Below are 18,114 nucleotides of genomic sequence, written 5' to 3' on the forward strand. Positions count from 1 at the left end.
AGCCAACACAATCAAAAGTGGAAAAGACGTACACATGAAACGTTTAAAATTTAAAAAAAAGGGCAACAATTTTTTAAAATATAAAGTAAGAAACTCTGTATTACTCATTTTAAAAATATTTAGAAAAGCTCTACTTTATCATCTTGTTGGCTCAGATATGCATCTTATCATAGATAAGCTATTAGAATTCTGGAATCACATTTTTTCCTAAACACAAGCTATTGCTTAAGGGGAACTGACTTGGACAGCTTTTCAAAAATATGAAAGCTGAATTTTTCCCCAGGTAAAAATGGAAACAAAAATCTTTTATACCTCACTCTACTAAGTACTATTTTAGCTTAGTACAAAAAAAATCTTCTTTAATCCTGGTTTAGCTTTTAATATTATATCACACATTAAAATTCATAAAGTAGTTCATTCCAGGCAAAACAAACTACTCTTCAGCTCTTCTCCGCAAATAGCACAGGAGGTAAAATAAATGCAGTTGCTTTCCGAGTAGCTTTTATCAAGGTAGGGTGTACTACTCCGTCATTACGGCGGCGCCGGGGAAGTGGTTAGGAATCGGGAGCTTCTACTATTCACCCTCCCACGGCAGGAGAGGGTGCAAGCACCAGGGTCAGCTTTATAGTTCTCTACAATTGTGCAGGACACAAATTTTCCACGAAAATTCTATTTGTTTCTTTCTGGATTGCTGAATGCATCAAACCGTATTAGAAAATGAACTCTACATCCCATACACATGCTGGATGCCACCCCCGTGCTGCACGAAATGAACCCTACTGTGGTCCTGACTGCGAAACATACCGTTCCTTGGGGGAGGAGGCACTGTCCGGAAACACACAACTCATGCGCGTGCACACACGCACGCACACACACACAAGTGCAATTACAGTTGGATGTAGTCTTAATAATAATTATGATTAATAACAAAGGCTGGCATTTATTACCTTTTTATCTAACCTGCACAAAAGCCCTAAGGATTATTATTTGCCCCATGTTAAAATTGAGAAAATCTCCTAAAGCAAAGAATTTACCCATAAGGCAATGTGAGATCTAAACTGAAGTCTGTCTAATGCTAATGCTTATCTTCAAAACTACTGCACTGCACTGAAGTCATGATGTTATACAGGATTTCTTTATTTGGAAAAATTCTAACTTTTTAAAGACACGCTGGATCTGCTTTTTGGTGGCCCTTTGCTAAATCTGGCTCATTAAGATCTAATTTTTAGCAAATGGCTTTGTCATTCATTTTACAAATCCAACCTGAACTTATCTGTCAAGGTATGCAAACTATACATGCTTTCTTGGTAATGTAATATCAGAAAGGTGCTATTTTGAGGTATTCTTACTGGTGACAGAAAATGGTCCCCATTTTCAAATTTTTATCTATTAACACTGTCATGAATATCATGGTTCCATCTTCTTATACTTTTCTTTCTGTTCTTTTTAGGAACAAGAGTAATTATTTTCCAAATATGGTCTTTAAAAAGTCCTCTAGTATTTTAAAAGATGACTGCTAATGGGAAGCCATTTTATGAGCACGTAAGATCTTAAAAACATGCTGGCCAAGCAATTCATAACAAAACTTTTATCAAGTGCTAAGTTCCTGCCCATAACTGAACCTATGTTTCATCACATTCTAGAAGACTTTGTTGGAAAGAGACACAAGGGTGCGGCTACTGGATTAATTATGCATTGCTTATATGAACTTACTACATTTTCTAAAGCACTGTTACAAAATATTCCATCTTCCTTTAGAAGAAACTAAAGAATTACATGAAGATTAGATATAAAAATATAAAGAAAAAATCATGTAATTCATGTAGAATTTATAACTTGATAATTACAGGCTTTCAAACAGTCCTTATGGAAACAGAAAGTGCTAACTTAACTCCAAAAGTCACACATATTAAAACACACAAACAAAATCAGAATAAGCACACACCTAAGTAGAAATCATCAACTTTAAACTGATCTGTGGAACAGACAAGTTCCAGAAAGTAATCACTAATTATTATTAATCAAATTCCTCTTATAAACTCATCTGTATAATTTGCTAAGCATAATAAGAAAAGAAGCCTTTAGGACCAGGGAGCTTTGGAGGGCTTGGGTTCCCCCAACATTTTCATAGGAGCAAAGTTTGGCAAGGGCTATTTTCTCCACCATTTCAGAAAAGCCCAACTGTCTGAAGTCTTCAAGAGTAGATCATTTCTATGGACTCTGAGAAACAAACTGAGGGCTTCAGAGGGGAGGGGGGTGGGGGAATGGAGTAGGCTGGTGATGGGTAGTAAGGAGGGCACGTATTGCATGGTGCACTGGGTGTTATACACAAGTAATGAATCATCGAACTTTACATCAAAAACCAGGGATGTACTGTATGGTGACTAACATAATATAGTTAAAAAAATATTACTATAAAAAAAAAAGAGTGGATTTGTCAAACATTTAATGTATTCTATCAGGAGAAGGTTCTCATACGTGTTCCCCTTCCTAATCTAAAAATAAAACTTCCCACCCTCTGTGAGAAACAGAAGAAGTCCCCAAGTTTCTTTTTCCCCTTTCTAAAGTGTTTGTGTTTTGAGGAGGTGGCTTGAGGTAGGAGAAAGAGCAAGAGACTTAACAGGCAATGTGAAAACTGACTCAATATTAAATTTGGTTTTCTCTTCTTTCTCCAGCCAAAAGGTTGGACTCAATGAATTCATGGGCATGAAGGTGTTAGAGAACTGTGAACTGTTATCAAGTACAAGATATTCTTATTTCTTGAATTAGAACATGTAAGTTATGAAAATGGGCTTCCAGCAAACAGGTCGGGCCTGGAGCCTACTGCTGTAGAGAGAGGACAAAGCTCACGGCACGACTGTCCCTCTTGAAGCACAAGGGACAGGACTGCACCAGAAGCTTCTCACCTAGCCAAGGGCTGTGGTGATTTCTGAGGCTGGCCTAGATCTTCCCAGGGGAAGTATCCCTTGGAATAAAACTTGGGGCCTGACTAAAAGCAGGGAAATTTCTTCTCAAAGATAATTTAGAATCTGAGTTCCTCAACAGTGTAAGTCCTCAGTCTGGTGTGACCCAGGGAGGATGTCTCAATAATCTTCTGTATGACCTCAACTCTACAGGGTAGAAGCTGGAGGAGAATCCAGCTCTCTGGGGCCTCCAGGTGGTTTGGATCTCCTGTGAGCCACAAGGGACCTCTGCCTTTAAAAAGCAGTGTTTTAGGGGCACCTGGGTGGCACAGCGGTTAAGCGCCTGCCTTCGGCTCAGGGCGTGATCCCGGCGTTCTGGGATCGAGCCCCACATCAGGCTCCTCCGCTGGGAGCCTGCTTCTTCCTCTCCCACTCCCCCTGCTTGTGTTCCCTCTCTCGCTGGCTGTCTCTCTGTCGAATAAATAAATAAATAAATCTTAAAAAAAAAAAAAAAAAAGCAGTGTTTTAGGGGCAAATGCGTGGCTCAGTCGGTTAAGCGTCCGACTCTTGATCTCAGCTCAGGTCCTGTTCTCAGGGTTGTGAGTTCAAGCCCCGTGTTGGGCTCCATACAGGCTGCAGAGCCTACTTAAAAATAAATAAATAAATAAAAATAAAAAACCGAAGTTCTTTATAAAGAAATCAGGGTTCGGGTCCAACCCAGGCCAAAGCCTTGTCTCAAAATGTGTTTCGAATCTTTTCATTTAAGGGGAAATGAAATGCAGTAACAGATTCCTCTTTGTCAAAATATAAAATTAAAAAAGACAAAATTCTGCGGTCTGTTTCTGTATTTGTGGTTTTGTCCTTTCTCCCCCTTCCCTTTCAATCATTTGTAACATGCATATTAAAACCTTAAGTATAGTGTATTGGTTCCCCTTTAAAAGCATCCGATTTCAACGGTTGCAAAATGTTACCAATTCAGCTGCTTGAGAAACATTTGTCCAAATCTTAAGTACCTATTTTACATTGATAATACTTTTAATACATTAAAGATTTCTTAAAATGTCATTCATAAAGTCACTGTTCAAGGGTAAAAGGTGAACAAACTGGTTGTGAGCTCTATTACGATAATATGAAGTAATGCAAAGGGATTCTCAGTGAGGCAAACTCAGATCCCTGAAGATGCACGTGACAGCAGTGAAATAAAATTCTACACACATCAGACAATCCCTTCGGAATTTGGTTAGATGGCCAGTAATATCGCATGAACAGAAACTTTTCTCCTTTGAAAGAGTTTCACTAAGAATCTGTGGTATCCACACACCTTACGTGGCTGGATCATCATTGGCTGGATATCCCAGCTAAGGGCTTGGTCTCAACCCCTCTTGAGAACAAATACAGCTACGGGTGGCTCAACCAGTTAATCAATAATGTAGGCCAAAATAAATTATATTTTCTATCCCAACTTAGCAGCAGACGTAGTCTTCAGACCCATATATAGGAGAGCTACCCAAAAGTATCTTAATAGCACGTGAAGAGAAATACCATTTAAGAATTACTGTAAATGTGGCGAAAGAAAAAACCTGATGAATAAGGACAGCAGAATCACACTTGGAAAAACAAAAGCACTGCGATCATAGAAAAATTAGAAAACAAAAACTGTATTAAGGAACTACTAAGTCAAATATTTGGATAGATTAAAAAAAAAGAAAAAAGAAACAGCTCAATGCTGAAGTTCATACTGATCTTAAGTAAGCAATTCTTTTGTTAGTATTGCAGATTAAGTGATAAGTAAAATAACTCCTTGCCCAGAGGCCTTCTTGTGTTGACTGTGGAAGCAAAGTTAACTAATGATGGTGCATTACCTCTAAACAGAACAAACTAAGTGTTAAACCAAGTCCAAAGTACAGTATTTTTTGTTTAGTCACTCTTAAAAAGTCATATACATATATATGTATATAATATATATATCTTCATTCTTTTTCTTAAGAAATATTTTATAGAAGGCTTTACAGATCAAATTCAATAATTGTGTGTGGAGACAGGTGGATACGTACATATGCAGATAGATACCATTCTTCTCTGCTAGAAACACATGACTTTCTTATTCACAATTACAGCAATGACTTCCTTACAGTCTGCACCCTAGACATTAAGACCAAGTTGATACTCATTGCATAAAATGGAGAAAACGGACTTCGGACGTTTCTACAAAAGACTCATTTCATAACATTACAGCATAGAGCTTAAGGACCTCGACAAGTGGCTGAAGATTATGTCTATTCCTTATTAATGAAGTATCTGGGGCAGTTCCATTCTTAGCGCTCAATGTGCTTTTTCTGTATTTCCATACATGGAAAGGTGTTTTGTTTTGGTTTTTTTACTGTTGATGGAAAAGAAATTAACATCAAGATACAATTTCAGGATGACATTATATTGTAAGAATACTTTGAATTTGTGTTCCATATTCAATTTTTATCCAGTTTTAGCTTACCTTAAGAGCTGTACACGCAATAAATTAAATGTGTAAGAAATATATTTGCCTATTGATTTTAAGTCTAATTCATTACCAAACTTTTATCTAGTAGTTTATACCACAAATCAACTTCTTGAAATCTCATAATTATAACTTGATTAAAAAAAATTAAAACTTGATTAAAAAAATAAAAATATAGATACATGTACACAAAGTTACCTGCATGGTGAGTTTTGTCCTTTCTAAAAAGTGCGAGAATTTGGGAAATAGAAAATGTGCCCATTTCTGGGAATATGGGTGGAATTCCTTATCAGCCCCATTTAAATCTGCCTTCAAGGATTGTATTAAACTTAATTATGAAAGATTACAAACGAGATGATGTGTAATTGGTACCAGCTGCACTTCGTATTGGAAAGCATAAATACAAATGGAATTATTTCTTTATTTTTATTTATTTACTATTCAAACAGCAGTTCTAAAACTCATAGGGATAAAACTGACTTTATTACTTTTTTTTCCTATTGAGCTTTAAATGTTTCTTTACTTAATAATAGTAGTAGAGACAAACGTCCCCTTTAAAGACTACTTTTCACCCCCAAAGAACCCCCAAAAGGAAGCAACACAAAGCAATTTTCTTTCCTCTAATTAGTAGCTTATTGTTTTTATATCAGAATCACTGATTTGGGACCAAATTCTCCTCAAGCAACTCTATGAATCATTATTTTTAGAAAAATTGATATCTATTCATCTATCTTTCCAATTTCTTGTTGAAATTCTTCCTCACACATTAAAAAAAGAAGGGCAAAGAGGACAGGAGACTTCACCTGGGGGGGGCGGCTGGGCGGTGTGCTTATCAGGGGGGCAGGACCCATAGCCGAGGCAGCATTCAAGCTCCTTTCCCTTTCATCCTGGTAAATCCGATCTCTTTCAGCTTCTGGTAACTGCAAGAAATTCTGCATAGCCCGAAGGTTTACCAGCAAAGACTGGGATGCAGTCTTGGGGTCCTCTTCCTTTCGGAGGATTTCTGAAAGCAAGCCCTGCAGGGAATGAAAGGCACAGGGTGAGCTTGCTCCTTAGCTCGGCCCAGCCAGCGGAGATCCTTCCCTCTTCTTCTCCACTCTGTTTATAGAAAATGAAGAGTCAGAAGCATTAATTCTGCATAGAAATATATTAGTTACAAGTGAAGTGGTAGAGAGGAGAGCCTCAATTGTATTCTTAATTTTATTAAGCATCTGCTTTACATATAACACAAACTGAAACTGCCAAATTGGTCTCCTTCCTTTGAGTAGCTTAACTTGCCATGAAATCTTTCACAGAGAGACGATCGAGGGAAGTTAAGAATAAACGAAATGCTCATAAGACAACAGCATTGAACTGTATAGTTCTCAAGCTGCCTAGACAAAGGCAGTGGAATGCCGACAGCCCAATATGTAAAGATACAAAGCCACTTCTAGAAAAGGAGACTCCTTCTTTCAAAGAACATACCAGAAAATGAATTGTAACATACCAGGAAAAAGAATATTACTAAAGCATGCTATGTTTTCACAGTCAATATTTTAAGTTTTCTCCTAATTTTCAAATTAATGACAAGTGATTCCTTCTATTTAGCATTTAAGGAAACTATACAGACCAACCTGAATAATTCTAAATACTATCATGCCATAACTATACCTCTGGGAACAGGCTGAAATTCTGAACTTCAGAAACCATTGATTAAATCCGAAATACATAACCCCATTTTTACATTGCAAAAATCCATCACGGTATGCCCAGGAAAAGAACACTATCAAATTCTGTAGCTGCTGAATTTCTTAAGGAATAGAAGTCTTTATTAGTAATGGAAGAAATTTACAAACCATAAGTAACGTCCTTTAAAAGGTGTCTCTCTCTCTCTCTCTCCCCCCAAATACTAGAGCATTAATGGTCAACCAATTTTTTTTTTTTAATTTTTGGAAGAAGCCTTTCAAAAATGAATGGGTATCCTCATTTTTTTAAAGGAATTATATGAAACAGAAGGATTACCAAAATTTGCTGCCCATTTCCTAAGAGCTGAGTAGCCTTTACCTTTTCTATCCTGTACAATAAATAATGCCTGGACTACCAAGACACATGTGCTTTCTACATTTAGCCAGAATATCAGTTTATCACGAGATAGCTCCAAATAAAACGCTGTCAAGATCTCCATGTCATCTGCAAATTTCACTCTCCAATAACCCTGCAGAAACGGTGGAAGGGAACATTTGGGGAAGGGGAGGCAAAGTGTCATATCAAAATGATTGAGACTGAAGATGATAACATTTGGATTTTTTTCATGGTTTTCTAGAAGTGCAAACCTAGTTTTGTTCCTAATTCCTCAAGGATAAGGTACCATATCGCCCAAATATAACACCTAAGTGCAGATAGTTTAAAAGCACTGTCCACTTTAGAAATGATTAATAGGCTATTTAAAAGAAGCTCCAACAGGCTGAGGGGGCTTACGAGTAAAATTTTAGTCTCTCACTTGGTCCTGCATCCAAAACCTGGAGAGTGGGCCCGCACTTTCAGTTTCACCATTAAAAAATGTGACTGAAGAATGAAGGGGACATGTCCTTTCATTCATAAGACTGACAAGTAATGCTGCAACTGTGTTTATACAAGAATACAACATCCAGTCAATTTAACCAAAATTCAGTCAAACAGGCAGTCAATCATCCAGCTATTTAATTTGCACAAGGCCAACTAATTAGATTGACTGTGTTTTTGATGTGTCACGCTGAAACCAAAAAATACAGGTCTCAAAAAAATGCTGGAAAAGAGGTGTAAAAAAACAGTCCCTGCTCTCTACCTTTCCCCACCAAATGTTATATATTAAAAGACGTGCTTGGCAAAGCAATATATATGAACTACACAGAAATCAAGAGACAGAAATGGACAGTACAGATAAATACAATGTTATCGGTTCCTTGAGCGTAATAACCTAATATTCATTTTTGTCATCACAGTACAATGCCTACCACGTAAGTATTTGATAAATATTTACTACATGGATTAATTATGTGCATTCAGACCACAAAAGGAAAAAATTATAAATGAATGATAGAAACTTAAGAACAAGATATGATACTCATGGGTAAATTCTAATGATAATTCTTAATTTAATCAAGGTAAGGCTTCAATGAAAAGTTATATGGCACTTTGTAAGACGTTTATCTACATTAACCGTTCAGTAATTTAAAAAAAACAGATTAGGTCAAAAGAGATCCTATAAATATGTAGGATGTTATCGTATTTGGGAAATTTGAAATTAGACATTTATAAATCTCAAATAACAAAATACTGTATCATTTCTATTAAAAATGTTTTCTGGGACAGCAGAGAACTATAGTGAGAAAAGAAAACACATGAAAAAATACATAATAATATTCCCTATCAAGTCCTCTTAACATGAAACTAAGTCATTCCTGCATGCTTAAACGAGAAGAGAGTAGGTCACTTGGGAGAAAATTTAAAATTTCCTCCACCCATATTTTGATGTTGGTATGACTTCCCAGTTGAGCATATAAAGTGTTTTAGGGGCAAAGCATTTATTTCCACTTAATATTCTGCCTGCAATATGTTTTTCTGCCTGCAATATGTTAAGGTCTAAAGTGATATTTCAAATCCTGGAACACTCAAGGAGCTCTAAAGTAGTCGGTGTAGACAGTGTCAGGTGTTTTAGAAACCCTTGGATTTTTTTTTTTTTTTTTTTGGCCCAGGCTTTCAATGAGGGGAGTGCCCCCTGGTGGAAATGCTTGAAAATATTGTTAGAAAATGTTTTGATTAGAATGTGTTAATTACCCCCCCTCAAAAAAATCATGTCACTTGAGAATAATTCTGGATGCAAAATGAGTATTAGAATCTGAATCTGGGAATCCATGTTCTGGTCCTGTTCAAGTTGTTGTTATTTGAATAGGTGCATTTACGGACACGAGATGTACATGGCCCCTGTTTCCTATTTCCCATAGTTAAAAATACGCTTCAGACTTAGGTCAAGGTCATTTGTAGTAATCCCCCATGAAGAGTAAGAAGTATCTAATACCAAAATTTTTTCTTTGTGCTAAAAAATCATATGTCAAGGTCATCATGTACCTTACTTGCTATCTCAGAGAATATACGAAAACACCAGGACTGAAACATATCATCAGTACTGTGCACCATAGGTGCTCAATGAATTTACTGAACAAAATCAAACAAAATCATCAGTCATTCTTGTTTCTGAAAAGAACCTGAGAATTTGTGTTATGTCGTAGGTTACCAACAACTCATGAATATTAATTTTATTGGAAATGAGAAGCTGCTTTTCATTGGGACTTTACATCTTCAAATAATGCACTATGTGCTTTATACATAAAAACATAAAATTATTCTGCATTGTCATTACATAGGGGTTAAGTGAGAAGTCTAATTTTTTTCACTTAAAGAGCGAACTTACTAATGAATTCCTAAACCTTTTTTTACATTCCAAAAAGAGTTTACAAGTTATTACAAGTAAAATTCATTAGCAACTGTAAAAGAAAGAAAAAACCTTCAATAAATATTATCGGTACTTCCAAAAGCTAATTATGAATTCTTTAAAACAGCAGATAAGCGAAAGAGACTGCCAATCGGAACAAAAGGCCTGTCTGGCCTCCCATTTGTCTCCTCTTTGAACATAATCACTGATTCAAATAGATTTTATCAGCTTCATGGGACTTCAAAGCCCTCAGAAAGAAAATATGATTTCATGAAACCTCCCTCTCTAACAAGAAAATACATCGAATATTCTTCAAGACTACCTGCCTCTGTTGTTTTGTGAATTTTTAATCACATGTCCAGGTGAAAGACTATTTTCAACTCCACCTACTACCGTGGACTCCTGCCAAGTAAGTTACAAGCAGACGCATTTATCTCTGTCGCTTGGGAGGCTAAACGAGAGCTGTCACGTTGGGGTAATAGCACCTTTTTACCTTTTATTCAATAGTGATATGGATAGTGGACTTTCCTTAAATTACACTGTGAAGAATTATAGGAACACAGTAGCAATTTCTGTTATACTTAAGCAGGCAAATTTCTCTCCACCACATAATTTACAGAACTCAAATTCAATAAAACATTACATGATGGTCCATTACTGTTATCAGTTTTGAATAATCCATCTTCATTCTTTATTTTACTGGAAAATAAAGTGTGCCAAAGACAAGAGGAGGGGGGAGAAAAAGGGGAAAAAAGCCACAGAATGGGATCAGAGTTAAACTCTGGGTTTTATTTAAAAAAAAAAAAAGGCACTAACGAATATATTTGCTTCTATCACAATCCTTAAATAGCAATAATATAGAGAAGTGAACTGAAAAGTATAAATCTAGAAGCTTCGGCAATTATTTTTAGCCATAGGTTTCCATTAAAAAGACATCGAGTAGGCATAACTGAATGAATGACATATGCTAAAAGCTGGTATCTTCAGTACCAATTAAAGAACATATGCCCATCAATTCAGAAGGGGAAAAGGTCCTTAGAACAAGTAATTATATAAATTTCACCATAAATTTTCAGAAAAGGTAAACTTTTTTTTAAGAGTCAAGTGTGAAAGTCTTAAGAGAGGGGTTTTAGGAGACCCAATTAGGATGATGAGAAAATTCTCCAGTTAAGAGTTAAAATATGAAATCCAGGATTTTAAAGTTGCACAGAGCTGTCAATGATGAAAACAGTCTCAATTCATGATAGTATTATCTATTATATTAGTGTTTCGACATACTGTGTATAGGGTACCAGTTTCTTTATCCGATCATATCGTAACTTCGCATTTGCGTGTACATATTTTACATTGATTTTTTAAAACTTGGAGTTGGAATTGCACATTGTAATAAGTGCACACAAAATGTGTGATGTGCGATTTAACTCTGCAGAGCTCCTTGTCTATACATATGCATTAGCATGTGTATTTTCGTACTCCACACTCACACCATACACTCTCACTCTGCACCTGCTTTTATTGAAATGCATACACTTTGAAATAAACACACTACATGCATTCATATGAATGTATAATCATTAAAATAAATGCAGCTGTGTGTGTGCGCGCGTGCGCGTGTGTGGTTTTTAAGTATGACCACCAGAAACACATGTATGCTTGCATGTTCAAATGCTCTTTCCCAAAAAGTGAACACTTAAATATACATAGAAAATTACTCTTATTTAAGTCAAACAGCTTCAAATATGGCCAATAGCCACTTTGACTGAGGATACCAATTACCAATATAAAGGTTTAAAACCAAATCCCTCTATCACCCAGGGCTCCACATAATTTTTATGGTAGTAACTTTTTTCTAAATTAGCTATTATTAATAAAGAGAGGTCGATACTAAAGCTGTCACTGTTTTTATTCCCTTACCACCCTCAGAAAAATGTAAGTCACTGTTTTTGACGTTAACCACAGAGATAACTATCTTTTCGAAGAAATTAATATGGTACAAAAAGAGAGCGAATTCTAATTCTGCCTTCTTTCTAGCGACACATCCTAGAGATATCCATGGAATCAGTCAATGTGAGAACCAAATGCAGAACAAATGGTCAACTCTTCAGAGTAATGGTGTGACATCATAACCCAAGAGAAGAAAAACTATACCGATGGACAATGACTTCACACATCCTTCAACTAACCTCTCTTGTCATTCTTCACCATATAAAATACATTCCTTAGTGCTTTAAGAAATAACAAATTGCTCAATTTTTAAAACACTTATCAGTAAATCTGTATTTCATTTGTGTTCATGTCAATGTTGTCTTTGTGGGCTTTCAACTAAATGGACAAGCATTTTACTGATCTTTTATGTAGAGACCTATTTTTTGCCCAGTACTGAGAAATACTAGCAGTTACTGCTATTTCCAAAAATAAGGAATGCTGCCAGAAACAGGATTATCTAGATGGCTGACTCTCGATTCATTCATTCACTCATTCATTCATTCAATTTTTTAAAATAATTACTCCCCAACTGAATATGGTATCATGAAATTTACCACCTAATAATGAACACATTTTTTAAGTTGTAAAAATAGAGAACTAGGTAAAATCATACATTTTTAACCTGAGGCATAACCTTCTGCAACTATCCTTTATAAAAGACAACTGATGCACCAAAAAAACAGATAAAGTAAAAACAAACACTGAGTTAGTTAAAGGCTTTGTCAGGCCTCCTAACTTTCAACCCAGTTAAGGCAAGCCAAAAATAAGTCACTGCCGGGATTCTCCTAGGTATGGAAACTGCCAACAAGGAATTAATACTAGATTATTTTTGCATCAGAATCTCATTCTTATAATCATGTAATAAACAAAATAACTTAAATATGAAAGGGAAGTATGAGTCAGGCCAAAAAAACAAATTGACAGAAGAACAGTGGTACAAGAAAGTTGAAAGGACATAATGTCCTCATTTCTAACCAAAGTTATATGTTCTCTTGGTTTTTTTAGTGTGCCTGGGCCAAAAATAAACACCATACATATCATACTAATTTCCAAAAACAGAAATTTAAAAAAAATCTTCTCATTCACAATTTAATAGAATGGATTTTTTTCGGGCTTTTCATCTTAGGCCTTCCCAAATCATGTTACCACTCTTTCTCCAGGTCCCTCTAAACGTCTTCCCTGCTGATAATATCTTCACAGGTATTTGCCCAGGAGGACAAAGGTGTGAACAGAGGGGTGTATGCAGATCTCAGGGAGACGTCTGCATACTAAGGCCTGCAGGCCAAACCTACCCTGGGGGGCCTGTTTTGTGAATAGTTTTACGGAAACACCAGAACACTCATATCCATTCACCTATTGTCCATGCGGCCTAACACAGGACACTGTGACACAGCCCTTAAGGCCCTCAACGCCTAAAATGTTTGCTATCTGGACTATTACAGAGAAGATTTGCTGATCTCTGACCTAAAGAATGAAGTTTGGAGGAACATTAACAATAATGTAAAAAGGGGAGAGACAAAGCTAAGAAACAGTTTAGGTTAATAAGCCATATGTATATCTGTATGTACCCCCTCCCCAAATGCCGGTTCAAATCAAATGGCAGAAATTGCTATTGAGCACCACCATGTTTTTGGGTTCCCCCCGCCCCCCGCAAAGTTGTAGAGGAATGCAGATTGGCATGTCTACATACTCATGTCTGATATGGGGGTAACAGGAAAGATACTAGGCTAGAAGCCCGGAGTCCTACCAATGGCTCTGACCAAGTCATGAAATGTTTCTCAATCCGTTACTATTACCAGTCTATGATCTCATTATGTAAAAGGACAGGTAATGCCAGCTGGAAATATATTTGACACTGAATTTATTCTTTCAAAGCCCCTGCATCAAGATCCGTCTGTAGATAGTTCTTTCTTGGTAAAGGAGGTTTATGACAGGGAAAGGAGTGGTAAAGCTCAGGCACCACCAGGAATGGGCAATACGATCACCAGACAAGAAGGATTAAATGTTAGCACAGAGTGAAAGAATAAGCATTCGTAAAAGACGGGACTAAAAAGAAAGAAGAGAGAAAAAGAGAGAGAGAGAACCATCATCAAGAGAACACAACTGACCTGAGTTCTGTTAAAAGCCACACGTGCAAATACTGCCTGGGAGATTCCTGCCCGTTTCAGTTCATCACGTACCCACTGGTAGATTTCGGAAGACACCTCTGTGTTGGTTGAAACCTGTTGCTCCAAAGGCTTATTCATAGATCTACTGACAGGGGGAGGGTGGTTCAAGTATTGTTGGTTTAAGGACTGCTGGGCTAAAAGTCTATTCACTGCATACTGCTGGTTCAACAGCTGAGCCATCACCAGCTGCTGGTTGACCAACTGAGGACTGATGGGCGTTGACACAAGCCCAGGGTGCAGGTTCGGTAGAGGGGTCCGGACAGAGGGCTGGCTGCCGTGGGAGAGCTGCGCGGGGGACGGAGGCTGCTCGGCTGTGTTCCCTGGGACCGGCTGCTGGCCAAAGTTGACGTGATTGGCACCTTGCTGGGATAGTTCAGAAAGACTATCCATTTCAACTAAAGAAGACAAAAGTAAAGTCATGTTAAGCCAACAGTGATGGGCACTGATAAGGATTTCTGACCATTTCCTAAACAGAGACAGTAGGCACAGGGCACATGAAAGAGCCAATTACACTAAGAAAATTTTAAGATGGAACTCAATGGCTATGTTTTTACCTCCCTCTTCTGCACAATTCTATAAACTTTGAAAGGGGGACTATCAGGTACTTCAGGTCTAATTTTATAATGCAGTTTAGACTTAAGATATAAAATTAATTATTTTCAAATTCTATGTGACTAGTTTTGGGGTCAAACTATTATACACTCTCACTTACTACTCCAGGAAGGCTTATAAGCAATGGTTATTTTAAATTAAAATAGCTTCTAGAAGAACACTGATGGCTTAATAGCAACTAGAGCTAAGAAAATACATGCACTAAAGAAAAACGAAATATACATGTACTTTTTCATGATATATATTAACTGTTATTACTCAAGGCAAAAGGTTTGAAAGGAAAAAGAAGACATAAACGTTATCTCTGTTCAATTTTTACCTAGCCATGAATACATAAAGAAGTAATCAGTATAATAAATAAAGCGATCATAATGATAAGTAATAATAACTGAGTACATATTGAACACTGGGTTGAGTATCCTATATGGTTTGCTTCATTTAATTCTAACTATCAAGGGTGACAGGTATATCTGCAAGGGAAGGAAGCAAATGATTTACTGTATTGCAAGCCAGTAAACCCAGTTTCGCTAAGATCCAAACGCTTCTTGAAGAAGCTATGGCTATCACCAGATGCTCAAGACAATCTTTCAAGGAAGGGGCGGGGAGTCATCCTGGTACAATGGTGATACTGTCACGATTTTGCAATTTATTATCACCTACCAGGATGAACGCTTCTCCCTTGGCTAGGTCCCTAATATGGATTGGCTGAGAGTCAGCTGTAAGTATGTCAAATGCTTTGCTGTCGCAAGGAAGAGACTGGTCTAATGCTCTTAAATGGAAAGGCTGAGCATGGCTGGTGTATCTAAATAGGTGAGTCTTTTCCAAATGGCACACCATGTTTCTCGTGTATAGACTCTGGCTTGATTTCAATCATCATTTCTCTTTTTATTAAATATTCAGGCTTTATATTTAGAGGAACTTATCATATTGCTATAATCACTGATATATGCAAAATATAACTAAGAATTGGGAAAGAAACCTTCCATTTCTACCAGTGATATCAGCCCAAGTGGGCCATTCACAGGGAATAGTAATTCAAGCAATTATTCCAAAAATGATGCATTGTCTTCATTACAGCTCTAAGCTATAAAAGGCAAAGAATCTGTTTTGGTAGATGGATGGCTTTGCTTCAAATATTAAAAGCTAAAACATGCTCAAAATTCAGGTTCTCGTTTCTTAAAATCTTTAGGAGAAGTCATTATTGTTGTTGTTGTTATTAAATGGATGCAATGGAAGGAAAGAGAAACAGATTTAAAACAGGGCACAATGCTACGCATATTAAACATCCTATTCCTGTATTATTTGGAAGGTACGAGCACGTGAAAGAAAACATTAATAGGCATTAAAACATTAACCTTGATCACAGTGTTTGCTTTTGTAACACTAGCAAACTCGAAAGGGAGAAAACGTCATAATCTCAACGATCGGGTATAACACACAACTTTTATCTGCCATTTTTTACACCGCCGATCATTTTTAATGCACTTCCTGCATACGGCATGTTGACCTGAAGTTACACGTGAAGATGGACTGCCACACCGGAATTAAAAGTTGAGAAATGGTGTGACGAGGTCTCCGGTATGGACGGTAAAGCGGTGTGCTCACCGAGGTGCCCATCTACAGGGGCTGGGGATGAGAGCTATAAAAATCACTTGATCTCAATTGTGGAAACTATAAATACAATTTAATTTCCTTAAAAATCGGGTGTAAAAATAGGCACTTTCTCTTTCTCTCAAACAAAAACAAAACACATAAAAGCATGATTTATCTCTGAGAGAAATCACAGCTAATATTAGTTATTCAAGGGCCTGGTTAGGTCTTCACTGAGATGTTAAAAAATGACAGCTTCCCTCCTCCCGCCTCGATTTCCTGCATGTCTGACAACCAAGTCAGTTTGGCTGATTTAAACACAAACATTTATTGAATTTAATTATCTCATTATACTCATACCCACTCCCCACCCTCAAAGAAACATTCTAAATTGATCTCTAATTGGGCAATCACAAGACCTGGCTTTAGATGTGACTTTGATAAACCCCCAAATGACACATAATGGTATGTAGCCATCACTGCAACAGTTTTTTGCTTACCCATCATATCTTTTGTCTTCTTGAAATGTTTGTACCACCTTCCAAATTCTTGACATTTTGCTGCTGAGACATTTGCATAGTAAGTGCTGTTCACAATGGAAGAAATCATACTCTGCACGAAGAGGGGGGGAAACATTTGTAATACATATCGGCACAAGATGGAACACAAAAATGATTTCAATTGTGTAAATGGTTTGTTTTTTTTTTTAATCAACGGAGTACCAATACGTTTCTGTTTCACACTTTGGCCTAAAGCCTCGACTTCTTAAAATTCATTAAGTAGCACATCAAATGCTTATTTAAGTAGAAAGCAAGAGTCCACTGAGACCGGTATAAAGCTATCAAACCAACAGACTTTGCTCTAGTATTCATGGAACTTCTATCAATGTCATCTATTCTTAGACTGACAAACCTTCACTGATCCCAATAAATCCAAGTACGTGAAGATGACTCCATGACTGCAATTCATAAACAAACACTACGTCGAGATGAAGTGATTGTACTCTACATTCCTGCTACTCAACTATGGCCCCGGGACCAGCAATATTGGCACCACCTGGAAGCCTAACAGAAATGTATAGTTTTGGGGGTGTCTGTGTGACTCAGTTGGTTAAGCATCTGCCTTCGGCTCAGGTCATGATCCCAGTGTCCTGGGATGGAGCCCCACATCAGGCTCCCTGCTCAGCGGGGAGCCTGCTTCTCCCTCTGCCTCTGCCCCTCCCCCCCCCACTTGTGTTAGCACAGGCATGCTTGCACACGTGCGTGCACTCCCTCTCCCTCCCAAATAAATATATAAAGTCTTAAAAAAAGAAAGAATGCATAATTTGGGGCCCTACAGCTTAGCAAGACCCCCAGGGGATTTGAGTGTGCATAAAGTTTGGGAAACACCACTTGCACCTGCTACTCCAATTAGCTGGGTTTCAACTGGAGGTGCACTGACTGCATTAACACTCTTCCAAGGTTAACTGACCACATTTAAGGAAAAAACCAAAACTATTCACAGAGATCCTCATTCAGAGAAAGAAACATTCTACAGTCTTACTGCTACCTTCAAGTACAGTAGAGTTCCGAATTTCAAACTAACCATAACATTTTAAAATATACACATTTCATGCTTACTAAATTTCTCAAGGACACCACAGAAGAGAAAATGACCTATTTTGTCATTTGTCTTCATTCTGGTTTTAGCCAAAACCCTGAGAACAAAGTCAACAGTTTAACATATAAAAACAAAGACCGGAATGACAATAATTTTGGAGTTTTTTTTTTTTTTTAAACTCATTTGCAACACACAAAAATGTTTTTTTCCCAGCAAATTTTGGTTATGGTAATTTCAGTAACTTAATTGTTATTTTTAACCCTACCACCCATTACCTAGTAGCGGTTCAATTAATTCCCAACCGCATTTTAG

The 18,114-nt window shown here is 37.2% G+C and overlaps 1 protein-coding gene across 4 annotated transcripts in view; it reads right to left on the reverse strand.

Moving 5' to 3' along the window:
* SATB1 (SATB homeobox 1) overlaps positions 1 to 18,114 on the reverse strand; it is a 98,915-nt gene that overhangs the window by 33,327 nt on the left and 47,474 nt on the right. For all 4 annotated transcript variants that reach the window (XM_040636856.1, XM_040636854.1, XM_040636855.1 and 1 more), the window contains 3 exons: positions 16,704 to 16,815; positions 13,942 to 14,396; positions 6,201 to 6,413 (listed from right to left, as the gene is read on the reverse strand). In XM_040636856.1, the coding sequence (XP_040492790.1) occupies positions 6,201 to 6,413; positions 13,942 to 14,396; positions 16,704 to 16,815 (780 nt within the window). The remainder of the gene's footprint in view (positions 1 to 6,200; positions 6,414 to 13,941; positions 14,397 to 16,703; positions 16,816 to 18,114) is intronic.

This window comes from Ursus maritimus, unplaced genomic scaffold (assembly GCF_017311325.1).
Source record: "Ursus maritimus isolate PB19 unplaced genomic scaffold, ASM1731132v1 scaffold_20, whole genome shotgun sequence".
Lineage (NCBI taxonomy): Eukaryota > Metazoa > Chordata > Mammalia > Carnivora > Ursidae > Ursus > Ursus maritimus.